The sequence below is a fragment of the Rhinolophus sinicus genome, linkage group LG05 (assembly GCF_036562045.2).
Source record: "Rhinolophus sinicus isolate RSC01 linkage group LG05, ASM3656204v1, whole genome shotgun sequence".
Taxonomy (NCBI): domain Eukaryota; kingdom Metazoa; phylum Chordata; class Mammalia; order Chiroptera; family Rhinolophidae; genus Rhinolophus; species Rhinolophus sinicus.
In genome coordinates, this window is record NC_133755.1 from 86404423 (window position 1) to 86431838 (window position 27416).

The 27416-nt window shown below is 37.0% G+C and overlaps 1 protein-coding gene across 1 annotated transcript in view; it reads right to left on the reverse strand.

Moving 5' to 3' along the window:
- Nucleotides 1–27416, reverse strand: part of DNAH8 (dynein axonemal heavy chain 8) — a 358656-nt gene that overhangs the window by 145505 nt on the left and 185735 nt on the right. Inside the window, exons 46-58 of the mRNA XM_074332879.1 lie at nt 25907–25993; nt 25706–25813; nt 24170–24304; nt 22545–22706; nt 19493–19739; nt 19128–19369; nt 18900–19040; nt 17052–17289; nt 12390–12532; nt 11778–11912; nt 10704–10826; nt 6076–6289; nt 3036–3145 (exon numbers count right to left, since the gene is read on the reverse strand). Coding sequence (XP_074188980.1) covers nt 3036–3145; nt 6076–6289; nt 10704–10826; nt 11778–11912; nt 12390–12532; nt 17052–17289; nt 18900–19040; nt 19128–19369; nt 19493–19739; nt 22545–22706; nt 24170–24304; nt 25706–25813; nt 25907–25993 — 2085 coding nt within the window. The remainder of the gene's footprint in view (nt 1–3035; nt 3146–6075; nt 6290–10703; nt 10827–11777; nt 11913–12389; nt 12533–17051; nt 17290–18899; nt 19041–19127; nt 19370–19492; nt 19740–22544; nt 22707–24169; nt 24305–25705; nt 25814–25906; nt 25994–27416) is intronic.

Sequence of the window (27416 nt, forward strand, 5' to 3'; positions counted from 1 at the left end):
GTTCTTTATATTCACCAAAATGTAAAACATACACTTATATTACAAATATGCAAAAAATAAAGGGACAAAGCTTTGTGAATATTGCTTTTTCTTCTTTGCTGCAGTTATGATCGCAGCCATTGGTAACTGAAGCCATCATTAAACAGAATTAAATTCCTTTCTTTCCCTCTTCTCATTTATTAACCTGCTTCTTTCCTACTCTTCTAATATTTTCCTTTAATTTTTGTCAATTTTTTTCTTTTCTCGCCTGCTTCTGCTTTAAGACTATGTAAAGTAATACAAAGGTGAAGTGATATACAAAGTGAGTGGATTAAAAGAGTGCTTTGTGAAGATAGGCAATTTGAAGAAAAAATATAAAGAAGGCTGCTTATTTGGGGGTGGGAATAGAAGGAAAATTCATTTATGTTTCAATGACTATTTTTCAGCACCTCCCATCACCCTTAGGAAGATAACATGCTAAATAGGACAGCTAAACCTGGTGTCATCAGGGAGCTTCCATTCCAGTTGGGGAGCCTGAGGATAAATAGGAAACAAACATATTGATAAATAAACATACAGGCAAATAACAACAATAAAAGTCATGGCTAGACAAAATAAACTACGGTCAGGAGACAAATAATGCCTGAGATGGGGCCGTGGAAGTTATTTTAGAGAAAATAACCCAGGAGAGCACCTCTGAAGGCGAGAATGATGAAAATTAGTCAAATGAAGTATAATGGCGCAGAGGCATGAAAAACTTGGGGTTTTCAAGCAACAGCATGAGAAGAGCAGCATAGCTGGAGCAGACTGATGGAAGAGAAGAGAGGTAAGCAGGGGCCAGCTCAGGCTCAAGTTCACAGGCCAGAGCAAGGCATTGGGAACCTACTGGTGGTTTTAAGGAGTAATAACCTCTGATTTACTTTTTTAAAAAAGCATTTTTGGACTATGTATAAAACAGACTATAGGGAGGACAAAAAGAAAGCAAGGAGATTGGTTAGGAAGTCCCTGCATGAGGATAGGTGATGGAAGCATCTATCAGGGTTCACAGTGAGATGGCACTAAGGACTCAGCTTTGGGACATATTTTGAAAGTTACAGAGACTTGCTGATGGACTGGATATAGGGGATGTAAAAGACAAATCAAGGATGACACCCAGTTTTTCTGCCTGAGAAGCAGGATAATTGTTGTTACTGTTAGATGCAAAAGTCTGAGAAAGGATCATACTTAAGGACAATTAAGAGTTCTATTTGGGGGCGGCCAGTTAGCTCAGTTGGTTAGAAAGTGTGCTCTTAACAAAGTTGCCGGTTTGACTCCCATATGGGAGGGTGGGCTGCGCCCCCTGCAACTAGATTGGAAAAAACAGCGACTGGACTTGGAGCTGAGCTGTGCCCTCCACAACAAAGACTGAAGGACAACAACTTGACTTGGAGCTGATGGGTCCTGGGAAAAACACTGTTCCCCAATAAAAAGTCCTGTAAATACACACTGTCCCCCTTCCCCAATAAAAAACCAAAAAGAGTTCTGTTTGGACATGTTAACTGAGATGGTTATCAGACAGCAAAACGGTGATGTCTACTAAGCAGTTAGAAATGTGTCTGGGGCCAAGCAGAGAGGCCTGGGATGGAGGACTTTTGAAGTCACCAGCACAGAGATAGTGTTTGAACCTTGAAGCTGGATGAGACTACCTGGGTAAAGGATGGAGACAGAGAAGTCCCAGCATCCAGATCAGGTAGAGCACAGTATTTAGAGGAGGGAAAAGAAGGGGCTTAGAAAAGGTAGCCAATGAGATAGGAAGAAAACCCAGAGGATGCAGCCCCTCTGAAGTCCAGTAAAGCAAGTGTTCAGCGGGATCGTTTATGTCAAATATTACTGAAAAGTCAAGCAAGAGGAAGAAGAAACTGACCTTTGGATTTAGCAAGACTGAGGCCTTTGGTGACCTTGCTGAGAGCTATGGAAATGAAAGCTTGGGCAAAATGGGTTAAAGAGGTAAGAAAGTGGAGCCAGTAAATATGCACATAACAAAGGAAGCTTTGACAGAAAGATACTAGGAAGGCCAAAGCTTTTCAGAAAAATACGTCCAAAGGTACATTAAACTGAACAATAGCCCCACTTGAAAACAGATGGCTCTTACCACAGAAAAGCATCTCAGACACGCAGCTCTCCCGCTCATTTTGGAGTTTCTTTAAGAGAGGCAGAACAGCACGTGCAGAGACCCCGTGTTGACAAGGAGTGGGCCTTATACAAGGAACTGGGGGGCGGGGGGGCTGCATGGAAGAGCATTTCATAAGAAACACTCCATTCCTCTTCTGATAAATTCTGTATCTAGAATTCTGCCAGTCTACCTAGGAATCTGAAAGGCTGGCCCACTCGAGGCTTCCCCACAACATGAGCTTCTGCCCAGATGTGTATAATTGGCCTAATAAGTGAACTATGACAACTAATCTGTACCTCCTTTGCCATTTTGGGGCAAATACATCAACTTTGTTTTTTATCTCAGACCTATACTTCGGTGCTTTTTCATGAGTCTGCCTTAAGCTGTCTGGTCTGCTGAGCTTTACTTAGGGTACTGACTTGTGTATTAAAATCTAGCCTACTTTAAGCACACTTCCATCAATTTACTAACTCCATCTCCACCTTCAAGAAATACACATTTAGACTTGGGTATCTAAGAATCTCTGGAACTCCAAGTATTCATTCAATCAGTAAACATTTGTGTCTAACACAGTTTAGTGGTGGCTGGGGGGAGACAGACATACAAAGAATTACAAATCAGAGTAACAAGTGGAAAAGCAGTGTTCTCATTGTATCAAAATTTTACTTTATCTTGGATGTCTTGTCTGGTTTATAATAATATGTCATACATAAGGAAAGCACCAATCAGTCAGAATATTTGCTCCCTGGAAGGAAAAAGTGTCATAAATCTATTTGGGCACCTAATTTGTCTTTTCCTAAAAAGCAATACCACATATAATGTGACGATAATTTCATGAGCCACAAGGGAGGACTAGCCTGAGTAGTTGCCTGTTTTTTATTATTGAAAACAGGTGATTCTGTACCTTAGTCCACTGCCACAGCACTCTGCCTGCTGAAACTAAATTTGAAATCATCTCACATATTTCAGGTTTGAAATGTCTGCAAGGGTCAAAGTATCCACAGCCAATGACTCCTGAAAAATAAACAAGATTGAAGGTACAAGCTTACTAAATGACTATAAGGTGAATGTTTATCCCTGTAATTAAATCATTACAAGGCTGACTAGGTGACATTAGGAATTTCTCTTAAGGAATCAGCTAAGACTGTGAGCAGTGGGGCCTATGAAGCTAAGTATGCAGTGTTAGTTCATTGAATCCTCCAGCGCCTTATGAGAAAGAATCTGAGCTAGATATTTTATTATTATTATTATTATTCCCATTTTAATACGAGTTACTTGCCCAAGGTCACACAGCTTGTGTGTGGTTGAATCTGAGATTTGAACCCAGGTAGCCTGGCTCCAGGGCCTGTAGGACAGCACTCACCCGGAAGTGTACCTGAGCTGAAAAAGACTTAGAGACTACGTCCTCATCTTACAGATAAGGAGACCAGGTCCAGACAGGTAAAGCAAGTTGTTCAAGGTCACATGGATTGGTTGTTGATAGAATTGGAATCCACACCCACATCTCCTGACCTGCAGTCAGTCAACACTTTGGTGGGGCTGGTCATCTATTGGTTCCTTGGAAACATCCAGAACTGTGAAAGGCTGACATAATCACCCTCAGGAAGGACTGAGTTATAGGTTTATAGACTATTCTTAAAGTCTCAATATGTGTTTGGTTTTAGACTACAAAACCAGATTTACTCTACTTTGCTCCAGTGAGACTGTGTTGAGTTCCGAGCATGGTATTTTCAGGAGAATATGACTATGAGTATCTGCTCAGAGACGCAGAGCAGGTTTATGAAGGATGGAGCCGCTAAAGAACTGGGCTTCATTCACATAGATCGAAGAAGAGTGGCCTTGAGGGAACCTGAAATTGTCCTCCAGTTATAGCTTGCTGTGCTAGATGCCTGTAAGGCCCTTTTGCTTCCTGAAATCCTATAATTCTAGATCTCCAACTTCCTGTGGGACAAATGTGTAATATAAGAAGCATGGGATCTGGAATCAGAAAACAGGATTAGCAGCACACATCTACCATGCACTGGCTAAACGGCCTTGATTGGGTAGTTATTTCTCTTCTCTGAGCCTCAGTTTCTGGTTTGTTTCCATATGTAATTTTCAACATTAATCATATACAAGAGTATATAAATAGTTTAACAAATAAGCAATCACCCACGTGCAGACAAGGATTGAGAAACGCAGCATGGCCCCAGTACACGTTTGTCCAGCCCTGTCCCCGAGCCCTTCCTTCCTCCAGAAGTAACCATTACTCTGACTTGGTGAGAATCGGTAACTTGCTTTTCTCTGCCACTTACGTTTCTGAACTTTAACCTTTTGTTAACCATAATTTTTGAGATTTCATTTAATGGACTCATATATTCCTCTGTGACTTGCTTCCTGCACTCAACATGGTATTTCTGGGCTTCATCCATGTTGGAGCATGTAGGGGTGTGTGCTCATATTCACTGCTGCATAGCATTACACTTTAGTCTATGCCACCATTTATTTATCCTATTTTATCGTCAATAAATATTTGGGTTATTTCAAGGTGTTTGCGCTGATGAACATTGTTCTACAAACATTCTTGTATAAGTCTTCTGGCGCACATATGCAAAATCAGCTACAGGTGGATCAAGGACTTAAATATGGAAGACAAAACTATCCAATGTTTAGAAGAAAATATAGGAGACTATCTACATGACCTCTGGGTTGGAAAGGGAAAAAAGGACACATTGGTATATAACTAGAAGTGGAATTGTTGTGGGGGTACACATTCTGCTTTACCAGTAAAAATGTCCAGTCATTACCCAAAAAGGGCTGGCAGCAACTGACACACTCACCAGCAGGGATGAGAGTCACAGTTGCTTCACATTCTCATCAATGCCTGATTTTGTCAGAATTTTTCATTTTTGCAAATCTAGTGGGTATAATATAGTATTTCCTTGGTGTTTTAAATTTGCATTTTCCTGAATATTAATACTTATCATTTTGACATTTGTTTATTGGCCATTTGGTTACCTCTTGCAAAAGTGTCTGTTTTTTGCCCATTTTTATATCACATTATTTGCTTTTCTCTGATTGATTCATAAAACTTCTTTAAACACTCAGACTATTACATTTTTTTGTTCTGCTATATGTGTTGAAAACTTTTTCCCCTCTGGGGCTTGTTTTACTCTATTAATGTTACTTTTTAGATGAACATAAGTTCTTAATTTTAATCTAGTCAAATTTATCATTTTTTTCCTTTATGGCTTATGCTTTCTGAGTCTCATTTAAGAAGTTTTCTCCTACACAAAAGGTATTTTCCTCCCAAACATTTATAAGTGTTGCTTTCCATATTTAGGTCTTTAATCCATCAGTATTGATTTTATGTTTGGCATGAGGTATGAGTCCAATTTCAATTATTTCCCTATAAAAATTACTAAATATTCCCAGTACCACCTATTGAAAGTCTACTTTTTTCCTTCTGATCTATAGTACTTGCTATCAAATAACTAATGTCCACATATGCATGGGTCAGTTTCTCTTGTAAGTCTTCACGAACGTAATTTTTGATGGTACGGTTTATGTAAACCTAAATTTGGCATCAAAAATTTCAGTTTCATTAATATATCAAAGTGCTACATTTGACTTAGCATATTATACTGTTAACCTATGGTCAATGTGCTATCATTTATTAGCCCAAATTTCTGAGTAATTCATACCAAGAAAACCAAAACACAAAGGATGGCTCACCTTTAAAGCTGACCTTCAACAAGACTATTTCTAAATATTCCTGAGTCTCAAATTAAGCTCTAAACGTGTCTTCTTATTATGTAGTCCCTCTTTTATGGTATTTAGCTCTCTATTTCAGATACTTAATCCCTACTTCAGACAGAGCCTTTTTATCTCTTAAATAAGATTTTTCATGGCTTATGTCCACTATGCAATGCAATAAAAAAAGTAAACACCTAGAATAGTCATACCAAAAATTTTGTCTATTGAAGCATTTGAAGGCAATGTGCAATTAAACACAGTAAACTGTCGTTTTAAACGTTGTGGAATATCATTTCGACCACCTCCGGGGTGGATCATTGCTGCTATGAGCTGTACATCCACAATAGTGGTGAAGTCTCCAGGTTTATCCAGGCTGTACATTCCTTCCATTTCCATCATTTGTCGCACAATCTCATTAGTGATCTGAAATGTTATACAGCAATATTTTAGTAACATATCACTATCATATTCCTCCATAGCTCCTATAAAATAGTACAGATGAGTTAGAAGAAAATACTCAGCTCTTCTCAATGAAGTGTTTGTGAATGTCAATGATCATCTTACACGATGCCACCCATGAAGTCTAAGCCATATGTTAAATGTGTGCGGCAAGTCCAAAGTACTCTTTATCACATTGATAGAACGAATTTTCAAATAAATTTAGATAAGTGAATTTATGGACTATTTGGTACAATTACAACAGTACTCAGAATTACAAGTTTTACTATAGATGCCTTCACACTCAAAATTCAACACTTCAAAATACTTTAAATCAGAATGTGGGATGGTTTTACTCCTGAACTTTCACTATTATATTACTGAATGTTTGGTTGTTGGTTTTATGTCCTCATTTTATCTTTTCTGCAGCCTCTAACATTTATAAAACTCTCTTCTTACTGAATATTTTTCCTCTCTTGGTTTCAGAGACTCAGTTCTTTCCAGGTTCATTCTGGGTAGCTTCCCAAGCCACACTTTCGCCACCCATCCCTCACATGTAACTGTTCTACAGGGTTCCTTCCTTTACTCTTCTCACTATTTCAGGAGATTCCATCTCAACCCTACACCCTAAGAAATCTCAACTCTGTAACCCTAGCTTCAAATTCCCTTCTAAGTTCCACACCTGTATGTCCAAATTCCTACTGGGCACCAAGTGGATGTCACACAAACACCTCAAATAAGGCAGTCTTTCATTCAACAAACATTTAATGAATGACTACTGTGTGTCTGGCTCTGTTCTAGCATAGACAAAAATCCCTATCTTCAAGAGCACACATTCTGGTCATAGGAGACAAAATGTACACATGTATGTTCGTATGCATGTATGCATATACATAAAATGGTACATTATAAGCGTTTTGGGAAAAAAAAGCAGAGAAAGGACACAGGCAGTGCTCAGGGGTACAACTGAATATGGGGAGCAGGGGAAGCTTCACCTCACATCACATATAAGCAAAGACTTGAAGGAGGTGAGAAAGGAAACCATTTATATATCTAGGGGAAGAGTATTCCAGGTGGAGTAAACAGCAAATGCAGAGGTGCTGAGTAAACATCATACCCAGTGTATACAAGGCTCAGTAAATGTGGTTGGAACAGTCATGAGGAGGTGAGATCAGACAGGGTAGGGTCTTTGGGTTACGGTAAGTATTTTGGCATTTATATTCTACAAGTCTGGATGGATTCTGAGCAGAGGAGTGTGTCATGGGATCACTCATGTTTTAATTGGTTGCTGATCTGAGAATAGATTAAGGGGGCAAGGGAACCAGGGAGGTAATGAGAAGGCATTTGTAGTGATCAAGAAGGGAGATGGTGGTTTGCACAGGTATTAGCAATGGAGGTGATAAGTAGGGTCAAATCTTGGATGTAGTTTGAAGATAGAGCCAACGTGATTTCCTGACAGAATGAATGTGCAGTTGCTATTTCTTGAGATGGAGAACACTGCGGGAGGAGCAGGTTTAGGGAGCAACAGGAATTTGACTTGACATGTTAAGTTTGGGATCCAACTAGACATCCCTAATTGGATAAATGAGCCTGGAATTCAGGAGCTCTTCAGAGTGCATAGATGATATCTGAATATGCCTCCACTTTCCTCACCTTGTTGGAACTGCTGAGAGGTCTATCTGGCTTGGAACTCTGCTGAATGGGAGAGGAAAGTGGAAAGAAAAAAGGAAAAGGAGGCCTTTCCTGGGAGGTTATGGCCTCAGAATGACACTTGCTCAGGTATGCACCTGGGTATAACACATAGCCTCAGCGGGCCAGAGACTTCCTAATCTTAACGGTGCTTTGAGATGATCCTGACTAAATAAATTCTGAAGGATCTGGCAAAAACAAACAAACAAAAACCCCCCAAAAACCAAAACAAAAATAACTTCAAAACCTATCTGAATGAGGACATATCCTCCTAGGCTTTAAGAAATAGCCAGTGATAATTTTTCAAGGGCAATGACCTAGCAATCTGTCAAAGATACATACAGAAAACAAGACAGCTTGAATCTGAACAAGAACTATTTAAAACCGTAGAAAACAGAAACAGACCCACATAGACTTCACATGCTAGAATTAACAGACACAGAAATTAAAACAACTGTGCTCAACATGTTTAAAGAAATAAACAACAAATTTGAAAATATATGTAAGGAATAGGAAATTATAAAAAATGACAACATATTTGAAAGAAAAGAGAATCAAATAGTAACTAGAATTAAAACTCAATGAATAATTTGACAGTAGATTAGACTAAAAAAGAAGATAAAATTAGTGAAATGGAAGGCAGAGGTGGAAATAATCTAGAATATAAGCACTGAAGAGAGAGAAGTTTGGGATGTATACAAGAGAACTACAGACACATAGAGGGCATAGAAGAAAGTCTAATATACATTTGGACAGAGTCTGAGAAAAGGGAACAAAATGAGACAGAAGAGATAAAGACTGGAATTTTCTAGAATTGATGAAAGACACCAAACCACAGTCACAAGTCCCAGTGAATCTCAAGCAAATAAATACAAATAAATATACACCAAGGAACATCATTAAATATATATATATATATATATATATATATATATATATATATATATATATATGTAATGTAAAGTGAAAGTCTTAAAAGAAGCAAGTGAAAAAAGGCAGATTAACTTCAGAGGTGCAATGCTTATGTGGTAGCTGACTTCTCAATATCAGCAAGGAAAACAGAAGACAGGAATATATTCAATGTGATGAAAGAAAATAACTGCCAACTTAGATTTTTACATTCAGCAGCAATGTCTTTCAAATAAAGATGGAATAAAGACACCTGCAGACAAACAAAAACTAAGAATTAGTCATTAAAAGACTCTCTCTAAAGGAAGTTCTAAAAGCAGAAGGGACATGATACCAGAAGGAAGGCCTGAGATGCAAGAATAAATAGAGCAAAGAAAGTGGTAAATATGTGGGTAATGCAAATGAAAAGTGAATATACAAAAGAGTAAAATAATGCTTCATGGGAGATCTTTTTGAAAAGAAAGATATAGACTTAAAATACAAGTCAACAATAACATGATAAGTCAGGAGAAAGATAAAGGAAACTGACATGTTCAAAGGTCATGGGATATACAAAATGGGAATAAAGGGTTTGTTTATCTTTATTTTTGATGATCTGTGCATGCAGAATGGACTGTCTAGAGTCACCACTAGAACGTAGAAATTGAGTACAGTATATAGGTAGCAAACAAACAAAAGGAAAAATATCCATTTCCTTACAGAAATAGGAAGAAAGCTGCAACACATCTATGCTCAGCTGAGGGCAAGGAAATGGAGGTGTTGGCGGTCTGGGAAAAAGAAGCAAGTATGAAACAGTCATCTCCCAGAGCAGAAGCCTGAATGGATACGCAGTACAAGACAAAGACATAAACATGAGACATACAGTGATTGGGCAGCATGAAGAGCTCAGTTGAGGCCCATGATCATGATTTTAAAGTGAAACCAGGATTGTGTGGTTTTCTCCAGTCAATTTAGGCGCATAGGTCAGGCGGATGGAGAGTAGACAGAAAGTTTTAACAAGACTTTAACATGGTTTAGGCAGATGATGAGAAGGTGTATGCTACAGTGATTATAATGATGGATCATAGAATTTCAGCTGGGAAAAGAAGTGAGGAAATGAGAGAAAATGATGGAAGGAAAAATAAATAGTAGTTCCATCTGGAGTCTGGACAGCAGAGGGAATAAGCTACAAAGAGTGGACATGGTAATCAGAGAATAAAATGCTTGAAGTTGAGATAATGAAGGAGTCATATCAATAATGAAAAAAGTGCAGGATATGACTGCATGAATGAGTCATTCAGACAGGGTGGAAGACACCATCATTGGAGGAGGAAAGGTCAAGGAACTGAGAGGCCAAGATCACGTTAGCAGGTATTGACATCACCAAGAATTATGAAAACAGGCTACATAATTTGCGTGGCACAGGGCAAAATGAAAATGCAAGGTTCCTTTTACAAAATTATTAAGAATTTCCAGAAGGCAACAGCAGAGCATTAAACCACATGCAGAACCCTCTGAAGGGCGAGTTCCTGTGAAACTGGCCAGGTGACCGGGACAGTGCTGGAGAGAGTAACAGTGGTTCCGGAACTGAAATCTTCAGGGGAAGAGGGCATGTTATCTAAGGGTCTGATATGACTGCAACAATGTGATATATAGATGATATATTATAGAATTGTACACTTGAAACCTATGTAATTTTATTAACCAATGTCACCCCAATAAATTTAATTAAAAAAAAGACTGAGAATTTTTACTAGGCTTAGTAAGATGAAGGCTATTAACATTTTTATATATAACTAAGAATACCAATTAAATATCATACCTGATCTCCCCATTCATTAATGACTGGCATATTAATATCATCAATAAATACAGTCATTTTTCTTCCTCCTGGTGGCCCGTATGTGCTTCCCATTCGCTTATCCACATAGCTTTCAATTGTTCTCTGGAGACAAAGCAATGATTTGTCTTATGCATTAAATTTCAATCCAAATCAATAATGTTGTAAAGATTTTGCAGGGTGTCAGATGGGCACTTGTCTTATTAGGGAGATCACTTCACGGATAGTGTAGATGCCTGACCATTGTGTTGTACACCTGAAGCTGAAGCTGAATAATACTGAATGTCAACTATAATTTTTATATATATATATGTGTGTGTGTGTGTGTGTGTGTATATATATACATATATATAAATGTGTGTGTGTATATATATATACATATACATATATGTGTGTGTGTATATATATATATATATATATATATATATATATATATATATACATATATGTTCACAGGATGTGGAGTACAGCGTAGGGAATAGAGTCAATGGAAATGTAACAGCTATATACGATGTCAAAGGGTAGTAGATTGGGGGAGGGAGGTTATCACTTTGTTAGGGGTATAAATGTCTAACTATTACATTGTTTTGTATACCTGAAACTAATTAAAAAATGAAAAAAATTTCAATCCATATTTCTAAAAATTATGAGTATGTTTTCCAGAGTAAAATATAATTTACTTATTTAATATGCATAAATGCCACTATTAAAATACACATTGTGAATTTAAAAAATAAGCTTTTGGAATGTTAATCATTACTTTATGTTAAAAGAGATACACTCAAAAATTCAGCTTCAGCCTCAATATTTGGCTAGTAATCCAAATTTTAGGCTATTAATAAATTTTAGGCTATTAATCAAAATACGCTATTTGGACTTGGCTTTAATCTCTGCCTTAGGAAGGTTAAATAGCTGAATGCCAACTGCAGCACCATTTCTTCTGATATATCTATCTATATAGATATAGCTCAGTGTTTTGTATGCATATACATTTCAGTGTAACCACCACTTAAAATATTTAATATGTGGAATACTACAGCAAATGATGGGTTTTACCTGAAACATCATTGGTTCCGTCGCAGATGAAAAGTTTAGACTTTTGGATAAGTGTACTTCAGGATCATATTTTTTCAAATAGGCCTTAACCATTACAGTTTTTGCAGTTCCCTGCTCTCCTATGAGCAAAACAGCCTGCAATCACAGGGTAATCATGTTTATAGGTGTTCTACAACATGTTTAGTTTTAAATATCTTATGGTTCTAGTAGCCATTCTTTTATTCTATAAATTAATACAACTCATTTTTAAAGACTTTTTAGAATTACACCTACATCAATGTAAATCCTAATTGAATTAAAGATTTAAATGTAAAATGCATACTATAAAAGTGCTGGAAGAAAATATGAGTGAATATTCACGTGCCCATGGGAGTATGGAAGGATTTTGTAAGCAGACACCCACTTTGCTTAGCGAGCTAGGAGTCAGCCGTTCAGAGGATACCGAGTTAGAAGTATATCCTGGGACCTGGGGTTCATTTCCCAAACATGTTTTTCTCAGATGACACTACCTCCATCCCATTGTGCTGGAATTTAATTTTTCTATCTGATGTGTGTGGAAAGGCATGTGTTTCTTACATGTTTTATGATCATCCAAGAAACTATCAAACTTACTTTATTTTGTTTTGCAATGGTGTCTATCAAAAAATTTGTTCTAATATTGTCAACATTTGGAACCAAAATTGATGCATATTCTGGAATACTGTCAGTTGGATAAAAATATGGCTGAAGTTTCTTATTCCAGTGCTCCCAATCACCTATACAATAAGTAAAATTGATCTTAATAAAACTGCATTCTTCAGAAGTAATCAGAACACAAAAATACAAGTGCTATAAACAATCAACAGAATCATGTAAACATTTTAAACATTTTCCTAAACATATTAACATATCTACTTATCTAATCTCTTCTCTAATATCTAATCTAATATCTGCTTATCTAATACATGTGGCATTTGATAATTAAATTTGTTTTGACTCTTTACAAGGTTTTTTATTTACTAAATCATTCATCTAGAGAGATCTGGCCTGAGATTCAATCAGAATCAGCTAGTACTAAAACCAATGACATGTTTAGTATCTAGTAGGAAACCACATCAACTGAAAGGATGGAAAAGACCAAAAGAGGGATTACTGATTACTGGACCAAGGATGTTCGCCATGAGAAACAGGAAAAACAAATTTGGCCCGAAAACAGTGTCATAGAGTCCCCAGATTCTGACTTACAGTAACTACTAATTTACTGATTGGTATTATTGTTATAATAATAATTCTTATCACATTTCATCAATGTGATAAAAAACTTTATTTACATTTTGGCATCTCTTGAATGATACCTTACAATCATTGTTGGCTAGGCAAACCTGGTCAGAGCTATTCATATTGTTGCCATTTAAATTGAGTTACTTGCATTGCTGTTATTTCACTGTTGAGTTTAACTGCCACTTAAAATGTCTTCAAAAAGATTATGCTATGATTTGGGATTGTACCAAAAAAAATTACCTTGTACATAGACTGTATGGAAAGAGAGCAAGGGTTACATTTGACAGTAGCAAAGCAAATATTCATCATTGCAAGAATCAATCCAATATCAAGTTTTGTTGTAAAATAATCAAGTCATATAAGTGCATGTTTAACTTTTAAGAAGCTGCCAAACTGTTTTCCAAAGTAGCTGTACCACTGTGTAGCATATGAGAGTTCCAGTTGTTTCACATCCTTGAAATATTTGGTATTATTAATCTTTTTAAATTTTAGCCATTCTAGAGGCTAAATATCCCCATGTGGTTTTAATTTGCATTTCCCTGAAGATCAATGACATTGTGTATCTTTTCATGGGCTTTTTTCACCATTCATAAATCTTATTTGGTGAAGCACCTATTTAAATTTATTATCCATTGAAAATTTTTTGGATTGGCTGCCTATTTGTTATTATTGAACTGCAAGAGTTCTTTATGTATTCTGGATAAAATTCTTTTATCAGATATACATACATATGTTTTCAAATATTTCTCCCCATTCTGTGGCTAGACTTTTTATTTTCTTAACAGCGACTTAAATAGCGAAAGATTTAAATTTTCATGAAGTCAAATTTATTAATTTTTTCTTTTATAATTTGGGCTTTTTCTGATCCTATCTGAGAAATCTTTGCTTACTCCCATGAGATAAACACTGTTTTCTTCTAGCAATTTTACAGTTTTAGCTCTTATGTTTAGCTTTATGATCTATTTTGAGTTCATTATTAAGATATATTTTTGTGGATAGTGTGAGGTAAGAGTCAAAGTTCTTGGGATTTTGTCTGGTTTTTTTTTTTTTTTTTTAATATTTGGCTAATCCATTGTTCTGGCACTACTGGCTAAAAACCCAATCCTTTCCTCTACTGAATTACCTTGATGTCTTTGTAGAAATCAACTGATCACATATGGGTGAGTCTATTTCTGAATTCTTATCTACTCCATTCATCTAAATATACACCCTTATGCCAATACTACATTGTGTTGAGTACTATAGCTTTATTGTAAGCCTTAAAATTAAGTCATGTGACTTTTTAAAAAACTTATTTGCTTATTCTAGGTCCTTTCCATTTCCATATAATTTTATAATTCATTTCTAAATTTCAACCAAAAAGCTTATCGGGATTTCCACTGTGATTACACTAAACCTATAGATCAATTTTGGAATGAAATAACACTTTAACAATCTTGAGTCTTCTAATCTATAAATATTATTTCTCTCTCCAGTTATTTAGGGCTTCTTTAATTTCTCTTAGCAGTTTTGTAGTTTTCAGTACACGATCATATACACACATTTTGTTAAATTTATCTGTAAGTATTTCATTTTTTTGGATGCTATTTTAAATGGTATATTAAAATTTCAATTTCTAATTGTTTCTTGTAAACTTATAGAAATACAATTTATTATTGTGTATTATCCTTTTATTCTGTGACCTTGCTCAACTTGTTTACTAGGTCTAATAACTTTTTTGAGGGTTCCACAAATGGTAATATCATCTGCAAATAAAGAGAGCTTTACTTATTCTTTTCCAATCTGTAGGTATTTATTACTTATGTTTGTTTGCTTATGGTCTTCTTGCACCTGCTAGAACCTCTAGTTAAATATTGAATAGAAGTGGTGAGAAAGAACATTCTTGTCTTGTTCCTAATCTTGGTAAGGACGTATTCAGTCTCTCACCATTAAATATATAATGTTAGCTTTTTTGAGGATGTCCTTTATCAGAATGATAAAGTTCCTATTCCTAGTTTACTGAGAGTGTCATCATGACAGGGTATTAAATTTTGCCAAATGTTTTTTCTGCATTTATTTAGAATACTGTATGGTTTGTTTTTTAATCTGTTAAAATGTTGAACTATACTGGTTTTTTAATGTTAATCCAAACTTCCGGTCCTAGAATAAATACCCACTTGGATTTAATATATTATCCTTTATATACATTGTTGGATTTAATTTGTTAAAATTTTACTAAGAAATTTGTGTCAATATTCTTGAGGGATACTGGTCTATAGTTTCTTTTCCTTGTAATGTCTTTCTCTGGTGTTGGTATCAGAATAACACTGTCCTTATAAAATGGGCTAGAAAGTATTTCCTCCTTATCTAGTTTGGAAGAGTTTATGTAGAATTGGCATTATTTCCTCCTATGTAGTTGGTAAAATTCACTAGTGAAGTCATCCGGGCCTGGAGTTTTCTTTCTGGAAAGGGATTTAACTATAAAGTCAATGTTTTTTAGTAGAAATATGGATATTTGCCTATCTATTTCTTCTTGATGTTGTTTAGTAGTTTGTATCTTTCAAAGAATTTGTCCATTTCCTACATGCCCTGTCTGCATTGTCAAATGTATGTTTTTTATGTTGTTTCTAATATTCATTTCTTATTTTTTAAAATGTCTATAGGTTCTGTAGTGATGTTCCCTTTTGCATTCTGGACAATGGTAATTCATGCCTTCTCTTTTTCACCCCTGTTATCTCTACCAAGAATTATAACACTTTTATTGATCTTTGCATGGAACCATCTTTTGGTTGGCTCTGGATTCTAAGGGAATTCACATCTAGATTTAAGGATGAATTTAATTTTAGTTTGCATTTTGAGTTGAACCTCCCTTTTATGATCTCAAATCTTTAATGGCATCTAATCACATGCTGTAAAATTACTGGTCATTCTGGTTAAAGATGGCTAGCTGAAAAAAAATTCATTTACCTCAGTTTCTTTATAAAGGCCCTTTAAAACACAAACTTCCACTTAATCCTCATTTTCAAATGATTCCCCTTCCCTCAAATATGACTAGTGTCCCCCAAGCCCAGGGAACCCTGTGTATTACATTCTCCATACAATAATTCTTTAGTTTTTGGCCAGTGTGGGATAGATGCAGTTGTCTAGTAGTGTGGTTTGGAAAGAGGACCTGGAGGTGTGTTTCTTAAGCAGACTTACAATCAGCCCTCTGTTGTTTACCTCTACCTTCACCCCAGTTTCCAATGCCTGAACGCTTAGAAGGTTCTATAATGTACACTACATTGTTTCTCAACTATTCCCACTGCTGGTTTAGGGCTTACCTTTTTGACCGGTGTGCTAAATCAACTGCCACTTACCTTTCTGCTTTTTTGCTTTCAGAATGTAGTTATTGCTGTCTACTCTCCTATTCTTTTAAGTTTATGCATTTAAAAAAATACCTTTGCTCTTTTGGGGTTTTAGGAAGAACCAGAGATAAATACAGTTTTTAGGAAGCATTATTTTCTTCTCTGAGACTTAGAAAAATGGGGAGATTGGCTCTGGATAAAGGCACCAAGCTCAAGGGCATTTCTTTTAGAGAGAGGTGAGCTAGGCCATACCACACACTGCAGGCTGGGTCTACTACACGTATGTAGGACCCATCTGATTGGTTCATTCTCTACTTATTCTGACATTTCCAACAGGGAAGTTGTGGGATTGATCTGTTCCTGCATCATGAAGAATCTGTGTTCTCTACACTGCTATCTTTCCCTGTCAAGCATTAGAAAGTAGATAATGTAAGAGTATTGCTAACTTATTTATGCCAGATTTCACTTAGGCCACTCCAAAAGGAGAAGTCAAAAGTCTCTATAACCAGTTCCCAACATGGCCAGTATGCAAAATTATATTATTCTTTGCATATATGCCCTTTAAAAATGTATTAGCAATTATGTTCTTCATATATAATTGGTTTAGTATTTCCCTATAGAAGAGTTTATTATATTTCCCATTTTAGGAAAAAAATGTCATTTCATTTCAGGTATAAGTCACTGTGCTTACCATAATCAGTAACATAAAACTCATACATGGTTTGATTTGTGCCTTTAGGTATTTTTGGTAAGTCTAACTTGCTTTCATGATTTCGTAAAAAGACTTCAAGCTTGTCTCTGCTTTCCAATTCCAGAATGGCTCCTAAACTCCACATTAGGCCAAACACAAATAATTTATGAAGATGCTCGACACATGAAACACCACCTTCTTCTTTTGAGGGAATTAAACCTTCCAGAAGAGTGAGAGACTGAAAATATTTAAAATACAATAAAATGAAAATTTATATTTAAATGTTTCAAATAAAAATTTTAAATGATAATACATTTAGAAGAAGGAGGGAAAGACAGCAAATAAATCTCTGGACATTGCGTGATCACTGTCCAACAGCCATCAGCATTTCAAAGAAAAGTCATCCTGCTTTGCTGGGCTGCATGGCCCAGCAAAAAGGACTGCTAACCCGGTAATCTGGAGTTATGGTTTCTACTCCCAGCTCATGCCACTAACCGTTCTGAGTCTCAGTTTCCTGATCTGAAAAGCAAAAAGCCTAGACTAGATATTTTCTAAGGTAATTTCTGGTTCTAAAGTTTGGTTACTCCCAATTTTCTAGATCAAAGATTTTATTTCTTTTTAACATTTTGCAGGGCTCAGAAAATTGTGGCCGCAGGGTCCTGCCACCTGTTTGACAAATAAAGTTTTACTGAAATAGAGTAACACTCATTCATGTACACATTGTGTCTGGCTGCTTTTGCAATAAGACAGCAGAGGAGAGTGAATGAGACAGAGAGTTGTACAAAGCCTAAAATATTCACTTATGCAAAGCCTAAAATATTTGCCCTACATGCCCCTTTAAGAAAAAGTATGCCAACCCCCATACGGCATCAGAAAGAAATGTATCTACAAGTAAGACATCCTCAGTCTTTCAAAACATTATTTCAAGATAGGATTTTCACTTATATTATGCATTTTAAGTAATTGCTAAATATTCATTGATTTCTGCCTTATATACTATTTCTAACCCACCCACCCTAACTGACTGATGTCCCTTATGCTAAGAGAGAATCAAAGCCTAGAATTGATAATGAGAGATCACTTACAGACCAGAATCAGGAGAGCCCTTAAAAATCTACACTTAATTCTGTTTTTTACCCCCAAAGACTAATAAGGAAAACTGAGTATGGAAAAAAAGAAAATACTATAAACTACTTGGAAAATTGTTTAAAGGTTTCCCTATCTCAGGGGTGTCCAAACTTTTTTCAACGTTTTTTACCAAGGGCCATATGAGGTAAAATACACAAACAGCCGGGCCACTCACTCGAGGTGAAGTATGTATTGCCTCACCTGGTTTATTTAAGTAAACTAAATATATTTTTAGAATTTGCTGCGGGCCAATTAACAATGGATTGTGGACCGCAGTTGGCCCCCGGACCACAGTTTTGACACCCCTGCCCTATCTAGTATACACTAAATTTGCAAAGCCAAGATTGCCATCCATCTTCTCCTGATTGCTACCAGCTCTTTTTTGTACTTTTCTGTAGAACTGCCAACTTTATTTATGTTGCCTACTCTCATTATTGGACACACTTTCTGAGAAGGTTACTAAGCTTGACAATGAGAAAGATGGTTCGTTACCCTTCCCCTGACAATACCCCCCCTGGGAAGTGAAAAACAGAAAAGAGATAGCAGTAAGAGCACTAACGAGCTCTTTAATAGGAATCCAACTTCTCAGAGCCTTCACAGCCACATGATAAAAAGATTTCTATGGACTGCATGAATTTTCTATTTCAGACGTCTCTAAACTGCAACTTAGTGAAAAAAAATCTCAAATCTAAGTAGTGAATGTACAAAAAAAAATCTTACTTGCATGATATAGTTGCACTCTAAGAGTTGCATTTTTGGATTGAGGTTTAGTTTCATAAATGTATGTATATCTTCAAATATTTTATCATACAGACTTTGGAATACAGAAGCTTCCTGTGCAGTGCGCTTGTTCAACCATGCCTGCAGCAAAGAAACAGAATCTCTGTTTATTAAGGAAGTGAAACATAGAAAGACACTGAGCATGCTTCTGGGGGTCTCTGTCCCCACCTGTAATATCGGCCTCCAGCTGAGAGCAGAACTGCTGATGTAGACCATGCCCATCCTAGAAACTGTGGCAGGAGAGGCGTTCTCAATATTGTGGACTTCAAACAAAAGCTTACAATTAGGGGACATGGGGATGCGATCTCCGTTAGCTAATGTGAGTGTCTTATTGTCGTCCAACACAGAATTTAAATTCTCAATCCAAATGGCATCTACAGGGCCATCTAAGATAAGGAATATGTTTTCACCTGTGAATAATTAAAACAAAATCACTTTTCACCTGAAAATAATTAAAACAGAAAATTATGCAAATAACTATTATTAATCAACTGGCAGGAAAACATTGACCACAAAGGAGAGCTTATGTGTACCTTTTTTAGCTTTTAATGTTTTTCTCCACAGAGTAGAAAAAATCCCATCTGTCCAATCATTGGTAGCAGTGTCCAGTCTGCCAAACATCTGAGGCGCAGTAATAGCTTTTGGATTCATTCGCATTTCTCTGTGAGGCCGGCCGCACTCTGTTAATGCCTTCATTAGGATTGTTATAACAGTTGTCTTCCCTGAACCACTAGGCCCAAGAGTCATCAAGCCATGACGCACCAGCGATGTTTCATATAACTACGCAATGAAATGAAACAAACAATTGAAAAATGTAACTTGTAAGCCTCTTGCGGACATTTGTAGAAGTAGTGTGCTGAAATTTAAAAAGCTTTTTAATCAGTGCCTCACTGAAGTAACTAGTTCACTATTTAAAAGATGAGAATATATAAATGTTTTTTGTTTTACTGGACGTGGAAGGCAAATTAACACTATGTTATAAAACGACACAACTGATAACGTAATGAAAATATGGAACTTGAATTACATTTTGGAAATAAATAATTCAGGATCTAGTTTTTGCGTCTCAAACTATAATACTAGTGATTTTGTTTTGCTGATACATAGCAAACAGTTTTCCACTTTGTCTGCATGTAATGTGATGGTATCGCCCCCTCGTGGTGGAAAGCAGCAACACAAATCATTATGGTGACGATCCAAGTTGCACATCCGCCTTCTGGTTCCTCAGAAACATAGCGTGAGATGAGGACTCTTGAGCAAGTGATGTATTCAGGGGTTGCTCCCAGGAGAAATTGATAACGGAGTGGGAGAAGCAGAACAGGAATGGGGAAAAGCCAAGCAAGGTGTGGTGGAGGACAAAAATCCTGTAGAGGGTAACCCATTAGTCCTTCACTGAGGAGACGCAGGTTTGGGGGTGGGTGGGAAATAAAGCCCCAGGCATGGCAACAAAGTGGCTCCAGTTCTCCAGAAGGGAGTGGTGAATGTGGGTGAATGTATTAGAATCACACGGAAGCTGAGGAAGTGCACATAGAAATGGTTCAAGGACATGGACAGTGTCTGTTAAAACATCCTGTCTATTGTTTTCTTAATGAAAATAAGAAGTCACGGGTCTCACAGCTGGTCAGAGGTAGAAATTGAGTTCTTCTAACATTTTAGATATAAATATATGACTACTGTTACCCAGTTTAAAAGCAACAGAGGCACTGGCCATAACATTATATCAAAGAGCAATGTTATTGACATCAAAAAAGAACACAATATTCTAGCCCCTCACCCACTGAGATGACTAGGATTTTAGCACTCAGCATACTTTATGCATATTAAATATAAAAGGTGTTCTCAGAAATTAAAAAAGGTTTTTAAATGGTTTCCAATATATGGATAATGAAAAATACTTAAACTTTTAAACTTTAAACATGTCCTTGCAAGATTTGGATATGTTTCATATACTTGCCCTTCTTATAATCTGGCAAAAACAGTAAGTTAAAATAAGAACTGTTGGTGGGAATGCAGATTGGTGCAGCCACTATGGAAAACAGTACGGAGGTATCTCAAAAATCTGAAAATGGAACTACCTTATGATCCAGCAATCCCACTCCTAGGTATCTATCCGGAGAAATTCAAAACTCCAATTCAAAAATCTTCATGCACTCCTATGTTTATTGCAGCACTATACACAATAGCCAAGACATGGAAACAACCGAAATGCCCATCAGTAGATGACTGGATTAAGAAACTGTGGTACATTTATACAATGGAGTATTATGCAGCCATAAAGAAGAAAGAAATCTTACCATTTGCAACAACATGGATGGACCTAGAGAACATTATGTTAAGTGAAATAAGTCAGACAGAAAAAGGCAAATACCATATGATCTCACTTATATGCAGAATCTAAAGAAAAGAATAAGTGAACGAACTAATCAGAAACAGTTTTGGAGACATAGAGGAAAAACTGAGGGTTGCTAGATGGGCGGGGGGGTGGGGATAAGGGGGAAGGTGAGGGGTTTAGAAAATAGTCGGTAACCACAAGATGGCCACGGGGTTTTGAAAATTAATTTGGGGAACGTAATCAATAATGTAAAGATTTTGTAGGGTATCCGATGGACACATGTCCCATTTGGGAGACCACCTCAGGGGTGATGTAGATGCCTGATCTCTGCACTGTACACCTGAAGCTGAACAATAATGAATGCCAACTATAATTATATATATATATATATATATATATATATATATATATATATATATATATGCATGTATATGGTTACAGGAAGCAGAGTACAGCATTAGGAATAGAGACAGTGGAAATGTAATGGCTCTGTGCAATGTCAGAGGGATAGTGGATGGGGGAGGGGAGATCACATAGTGTGAGGGATATAAATGATAAACATCTAAGTATTGCTTTGTCTTGCGCACCTGAAACTAATAAAATTAAAAAAAATAAGAATTGTTATTTTTCAAATGCAGTTCTTAACAGTCTCCAAAATTTTGGCTCATTCATATTCCAAAAGCCTTGAAAAATACCCCAAAGCATCAAGTTTGTAGAGATTTAATCCTGCATCTTTGCAACAGCTTCTTGACTCTGCTGATAAAGTGGTTGGGTGGTTGTCATAGGTGAAATGTGATGGACAGAAAGTCACCAAGAGATGCAGAAAAAGATTCAAGTTTTAGTGTCAGTGTGTGAACATGTCCAAGCACAAAGTAGGAGCAAAGTAACACTACCAGATTCCTCAGGTTCCATGCCCCACAGAGGCACCCAGCCATGGGCGATGCTGCCGGACAGGCACAAGAAGCCAGCTGGATCATTCCATCTCCCTGGGTTTTCATAACTTCATATCGCCTCCCAAGTGTTCTTGAGATTCTGGTTACCACTCAACCTTCTCACCAGGTACAGGTAACCTCAATAAATCCATACTATTCCACTAGGACCAACACATCCCCATGAGGACTCTTCTTGTATCTACGTGTTTTCATTTTGTTTCAACACTTACATCAAGACTAATATCGTGAGTTCTCCTCAAATGGCGATCTTTAGTAACACACGCCTATCATTATACTGATAATAGACTAAAATTTCTTTACCTGCACAAGTTTGAGATTCCAGGGTGGATGGTTAATCAAGCCTTCTTCTTTGACCTGGTTGGCTACTGCAGCTTGTAGTTCCACATAAGTGCTACTGTCTAGGTGTAATCCTGGAAACAGGTCATTAATTAAGCTGAGGAACAGGGGCTCATCTTCATCAACCTAAGATGGCATGGAAGAAATTTACTCATTCAGTCAACAGATGTTTATCAACCAGCTAGGAAGCACATAGCTTATCATTTCATGCCTAGAGATTTATTACTCTCCGAACCAGACTTGCATCCTGTAGGACTTTCTCCTGAACACCACCACTGAATCCATGTTACCTACACCATTGCACCCAACGCTCCTTGGCATTCAACGTCTCCTCAGGCTACTGCTCCAAGGTTTGGGCTCATTATCATATGAACGCTCTGTTTCTCACAAAAAGGTATATGCATGAACCTTAAAAAACCCTTAACCGTCCCAACCCCATGAGAACAAAATATTAATATTTCATTTAAATAAGAAAAATACCCATAATCCTGTATGACTTGCTCACCCAACATCGGCTGGAAAACCGTCTGAGTTCTGACTACTGCAGGTGTAAATACACTGACTCTAATACTTATTAGCTATATCTTTCATGTCTAGAGCACCCTGTTCCCAATTGCCAACCCCTTCCACTTGCTCTTTTCTGGGGCTCCCCTGATGCTTTCTGGAATTCTTGTCTGTAGTTTTAAGAATAACATTATCTAAGGGAGACCGTGAGGTTTACTGGAAGGAGCAGAGAATTTGGCATCAGAAAGTCTTGTGGATTTTTGTTCCATCTTCTCAACTGACTGTGATGGTGACGGATTCTCCAAACACTCTGAGTCTCGGCTCCCTCATAAGTAAAATGGCGGCTCCCTCATAAGTAAAATGGCGATAAGCACCCTCGCCACCTGTATCCCACAGAGTGGCTACGAGACTCAAAAAAGACAATACCCCTGAAAAGACTCTGGAATAGTAATGAACCACACGGAAGTTAATTATTAGTTTTTGTAACGAAAATGTGGGCTCCCTAGGAACCATTTCTTTTTCAACCTTGTTCTCCCAGGGCATGGACACAATATAGCGAGGCCCTTGAATAAACACCACATACACATGTCCATCAGCTAATTCAAAAGAACTTGGTTATCATTGTGACAAGAATGAAAGCAGTGAAATAGCTATTATAATCTCCATGGCAAAGTTTTCAAGGCATTTTGGAAAACTGAAATAATGTTGATGCTTTGGGAAAGACATACAAGCTAATCATATACAGACAAAGCAAAAAATTCTCATGATTCTCTGTGAATCCAGATTTTCATGTTTAGAGTATGTACTACATTATGAATAATGATAAAGGACTGGACTGAAGCCCACTGAAGAAGGCTGTTTTACAGCACACAACTGACCAAAGGATGAATTTCCAGCCCACGGTGGTCACCCAAGGCCATGGGGTTTTCTGCCTTCTGGAAGCACAGTGGTAGCTTTGCACACCCATTGTCCCTACAATTATTAATGCTCCTAGCTTACCATGAGCCCACCCCCACTTGTCAGCTAAGTAGAAAGAAACCATGTCAAAATCTTGAAAGAGAAGTGAATTTGGAGAAGAAAGATACCAATTTAGAAAGGTTCATATCTCTTAGTCCTCTCATGACAGTGCTAAATTCACTATCTTCCGGTCTGGCTCTTTTCTGAGATCCAAGTGTCCTCAACACAGATAGAATATTTCTCAGCCCAAAGTCATAATGAACCTAAGATGGGAAAAGAAGGAAAAAGGATGATTTAATTGAAGAGCTCTACATGTAGACACACTATATACATACAGGCAGATGTTGTGATGCATATATACTGTAGTTTTGGCGTGGCTAAGCTGCAAAGTTTTATTAGCTCAGTTCTTCCACCTTTCCTTTGATTGAAAAATGATCATCATTCCATTGAAAAGATCAAGCTGATGATACAGTGTCACACTTTAAATATCTTTCAAGAATAAGACAGTCTGATAAGTCTGAGAGGCAAACAGATTTAAAACATGTAGCCAAACATGTTATATGCTGTGTGATTCCATTTCTATAACCTTCTTGAAATAAAATTATAGAGATTGAGGAAAGATTAGTGGCTATAAGTGGTTAGGGATCTGGGAGCAAGTTGGCTGTGGCAATAAAGGGGTAGTGTGAGGACACCATGTGGTGATAGGTCAGTCCTGTGTGCTGCTTGTGGCTGGAGTTACACGAACCTACACATGTGCACAACTGCATAGAAACACACACACACACTTGAGTGTATGTACAATCGATGAAATCGCAACCTCTGTGGGTTGTATCAGTGCTGATTTTCCGGTTTCGTCATTGTACTATAGTGACAAGATGTCTCCATTACGGGAAGCGGGCTAACGAGTACGTGGGGCCTCCCTGTGCATTTCTTTGCAAATGCCTGTGAATCTATAATTATTCCCAAATAAAAAGGTTTTCAAAATACATTACCAACAGGTCAAAATCATTATAAATATATTTTAGGTCGGCCCGGTGGCTCAGGCGGTTAGAGCTCCGTGCTCCTAACTCCGAAGGCTGCCGGTTCGATTCCCACATGGGCCAGTGGGCTCTCAACCACAAGGTTGCCGGTTCAACTTGAGTCCCTCAAGGGATGGTGGGCTCCACCCCCTGCAACTAAGATTGAACACAGCACCCTGAGCTGAGCTGCCTCCTAGATGGCTCAGTTGGTTGGAGTGCGTCCTCTCAACCACAAGGTTGCCAGTTCAATTCCTCAAGTCCCCCAAGGGATGGTGGGCAGCGCCCCCTGCAACTAGAAATGACAACTGGACCTGGAGCTGAGCTGTGCCCTCTACAACTAAGACTGAAAGACAACAACTTGAAGCTGAACGGCACCCTCCACAACTAAGATTGAAAGGACAACAACTTGACTTGGAACAAAGTCCTGGAAGTACACACTGTTCCCCAATAAAGTCCTGTTCCCCTTCCCCAATAAAATCTTTAAAAAAATAAAAATAAAAATAAATAAAAATAAAATCAGCATGTCTGTTTAAAATATATATTTATTTATTTATTTATTTATTTTAGAAAAGAGTCAATGAGGTTTGTTTTAAAGCTCGTTGATTAGTATTTATCAAGGTAAAACTGCAAAGAAACATGAGGTACCTGCTTAGTAAGTTGCTCCTCACAGAGTTTGTAAAGAACATAAAATTTCTGAGCCAACGTAACATTTTCAAGAAAACCACAGCTTGCAAGTTTAACTCGCATAATGATCTGAAAAATTAATTCAGTGAGATTTTCAACAACTTTAGTGAAAAGCAAGTAAAGAACATAAATTATATTATGCTTTTAAATCCCAGTACATACCTGTCTATCAGGAACCATCATTGCAACAGTTCTAAACTGAATTTTTAAATTTTCTGGTAGTTCCTGGCGCCCAGCGTATCCAGGATTCTAAAAGTTAAAATTATTTAAGTTTTAATTATTGATTTAAATTTTATTTCACGAATACAAATACATTTCAAATCCCTAATTCAAAGTCTAAAGTGGTATTGAAAAAAACATTAGATTCATAAAAGCTTCTTCCTTTCTCAAAAATGTATATTGGACCATCTATTTTTATTAATGTCACATCACTCCCTTTTATACATTTCCATTTTTATTATTTAATAAAGACACACACACACCACCTTGTGTAGCAAAAATTATGCATCTATTTATCAATTGGTTAAGAAAACAGAAAAGAAAATGAAAGAAAGGAAAACTGCATAAATATAGGGATAATTATGATTGAAAATGTTATTAAAAGAGGAAGAAAATTCAGGATTTCTTACTGATTATTTTACTTAGGTAATTTTAATTTCCTCTCTTCAATTATTCTTTTCAGTCAGAATTACAGAGTTCTTTGGCTGACAAAATACTGCTAAAAAAAAATTATGGAGGTGAAGGGAAATAAAGGACGGAATGATGAGAAAAGTATTGAAAAAGACATGAGTAGACGTGAAAAGGAAGCTAAGGCCTCATAAGTAGCTACAGGATGAAGACAGGTCAGACCCCAATGCCCAAAGTCCCAGGAGTAAGGTTAGGGGTTCAAAGATAAGTAAGGCAAAGAGAGGTCAGTTATTTTAGGAAAATACACTAAGAAACCTTGAATCCCTGACCACTTCCTGGATACTGTCACTAGGCCAGATACCTTGCTAAGTGCCAGGAATACAGAGATTGCTACTTGCCTATCAATACTCCTCCTTTTTTCCTTCCTTAGTCACAGAATGCCAGTTGCAAGCTGGGTGCATCACTTCCCAGATTAAAAACTGCATTTCCCAGCCTGCCTTAAAGCTGACTGGTTAAATTCTATACCATGAGATGCAAAGAGACACACTGTATGAAATATTGTTGTTTGTTTGAAGGGAGGTGATTCAGTTAGTTGACTGCAACAAAACAGTCAACTAACTGAATGCTTCTGTAGCATCTTAGGTCATAAGGTTGACCTTGAAGTTGGAAACCAGGATACAGTAGAAAACACAGAAGAATCTTAAGAGTAAATCCTTACATGTTAAACCACTATTTTTTGTGTCTCAGTTATTCACAGCCTAATCCAGTATCTAATTGATACTGCCAATATTATTCTTAATCCAGGGAGAATTTAAACTTCTTTTTAAATTCTTCTGCACCACAGTTATTACACTGAGTAAATTTCTTCGTTCCATTTTCTAAGTTATAACTGATCACTTCAGGATTATTATTTACCCCCAACTGCTTTACTAGATGTTTGTTCACAATAACACTTATCAGAAACTTTCCTGATTTTGCTTCCTATGATTTATCTCCTGGGACACTTTGTGTTATCTTTCAACTTGGAGATTCAAATGAATAGAGA